Genomic DNA, 1013 nt, shown 5'->3' with positions numbered 1-1013 from the left:
CACACACACACACACACACACACACACACACACACTGTGGCAGGGCCATAAAACTTTATAGGGGCTGTAATTCTCGCCTGGACTCTCTGAGCTCGTAAATAATTCTGCAACAAAAACGATGCGCCCAAATGGAAAGAAGAAAGAAAGGAGCGACAGAAGAAAAGAAAGAGAAAAAAAAGTCCGCCTCTCATCATTTTATCTCACCATGCGCAACGTGCACTTTCTTCATCCAGGGGTAGACAACAATGGGCGGCTTGTCTTTGCCCAGGCAGGCCGCCTTCCTCTGCACCTGAGCGGGCTTCGCGCTGCAGGTCATCCAGGCCTGGTGGCAGCCCAGCTCCCCCGCCGGAAACCTCTCCTTCCCGGGCGCCTCCGCCTCCCTGAACCCGGGGTAGTCGGCGCTCTGATGCTGCGACTGGTCCTCTCCATCCTCGCGCTGGTGGCCCTGCACAGAGGGTTGGTAGCCGGTTTGTTGTGATGCGTACGCAGACAGAGGGGGCTGCATTGGCTGATAGCCCCCTCCGTAACTACCACTATCCTGGGGGCTGCTGTAATACCCCCCTTGGTCAGTAAAATTACTGTAATCTTCTTCACAAGGCGGGAACTGCGGCTCAGCATATATACAGCTCACCACGTAGGACTCCATGATTGATTTATAGTGAGGCTGGTAGGAGAATACTAATTTTTCTTTCTATCCCCTCTCTCCGTCTCTCTTTCCCCCCTCTGGCATCAAGCCATCCTGCGGCTGTCAAATAGACGGACGGCCGCGGGGGTCACATGACCCTGCGGCCAGCCAATGGGAGGCGGCACTTTGGATTGTTTATGTCAGACGTAATGGGATAATTTGGAGGAAAAAAAATGTTCATCCGAAGGCTAATGAAGATGTGCTGTCTGAGAAAATGACCACGTTTGTGCACCCTGAGAAACAGCCTTCTATCTATCTATCTATCTATCTATCTATCTATCTATCTATCTATCTATCTATCTATCTATCTATCTATCTATCTATCTAT

At 51.0% G+C, this 1013-nt stretch overlaps 1 protein-coding gene across 1 annotated transcript in view; it reads right to left on the bottom strand.

Moving 5' to 3' along the window:
* Window positions 1–1007, bottom strand: part of LOC106523978 (homeobox protein Hox-D4b) — a 3472-nt gene extending 2465 nt beyond the window's left edge. The window contains exon 1 of the mRNA XM_014017580.1: window positions 205–1007. Coding sequence (XP_013873034.1) covers window positions 205–646 — 442 coding nt within the window. The 5' untranslated portion in view covers window positions 647–1007. The remainder of the gene's footprint in view (window positions 1–204) is intronic.
* Between the last annotated feature and the right edge of the window lie 6 nt (window positions 1008–1013).

This window comes from Austrofundulus limnaeus, unplaced genomic scaffold, assembly GCF_001266775.1.
Source record: "Austrofundulus limnaeus strain Quisiro unplaced genomic scaffold, Austrofundulus_limnaeus-1.0 Scaffold172, whole genome shotgun sequence".
Classification (NCBI taxonomy): domain Eukaryota; kingdom Metazoa; phylum Chordata; class Actinopteri; order Cyprinodontiformes; family Rivulidae; genus Austrofundulus; species Austrofundulus limnaeus.
Note: the sequence above shows the minus strand (reverse complement) of the source record. Positions and strands in the feature narration are given on the sequence as shown.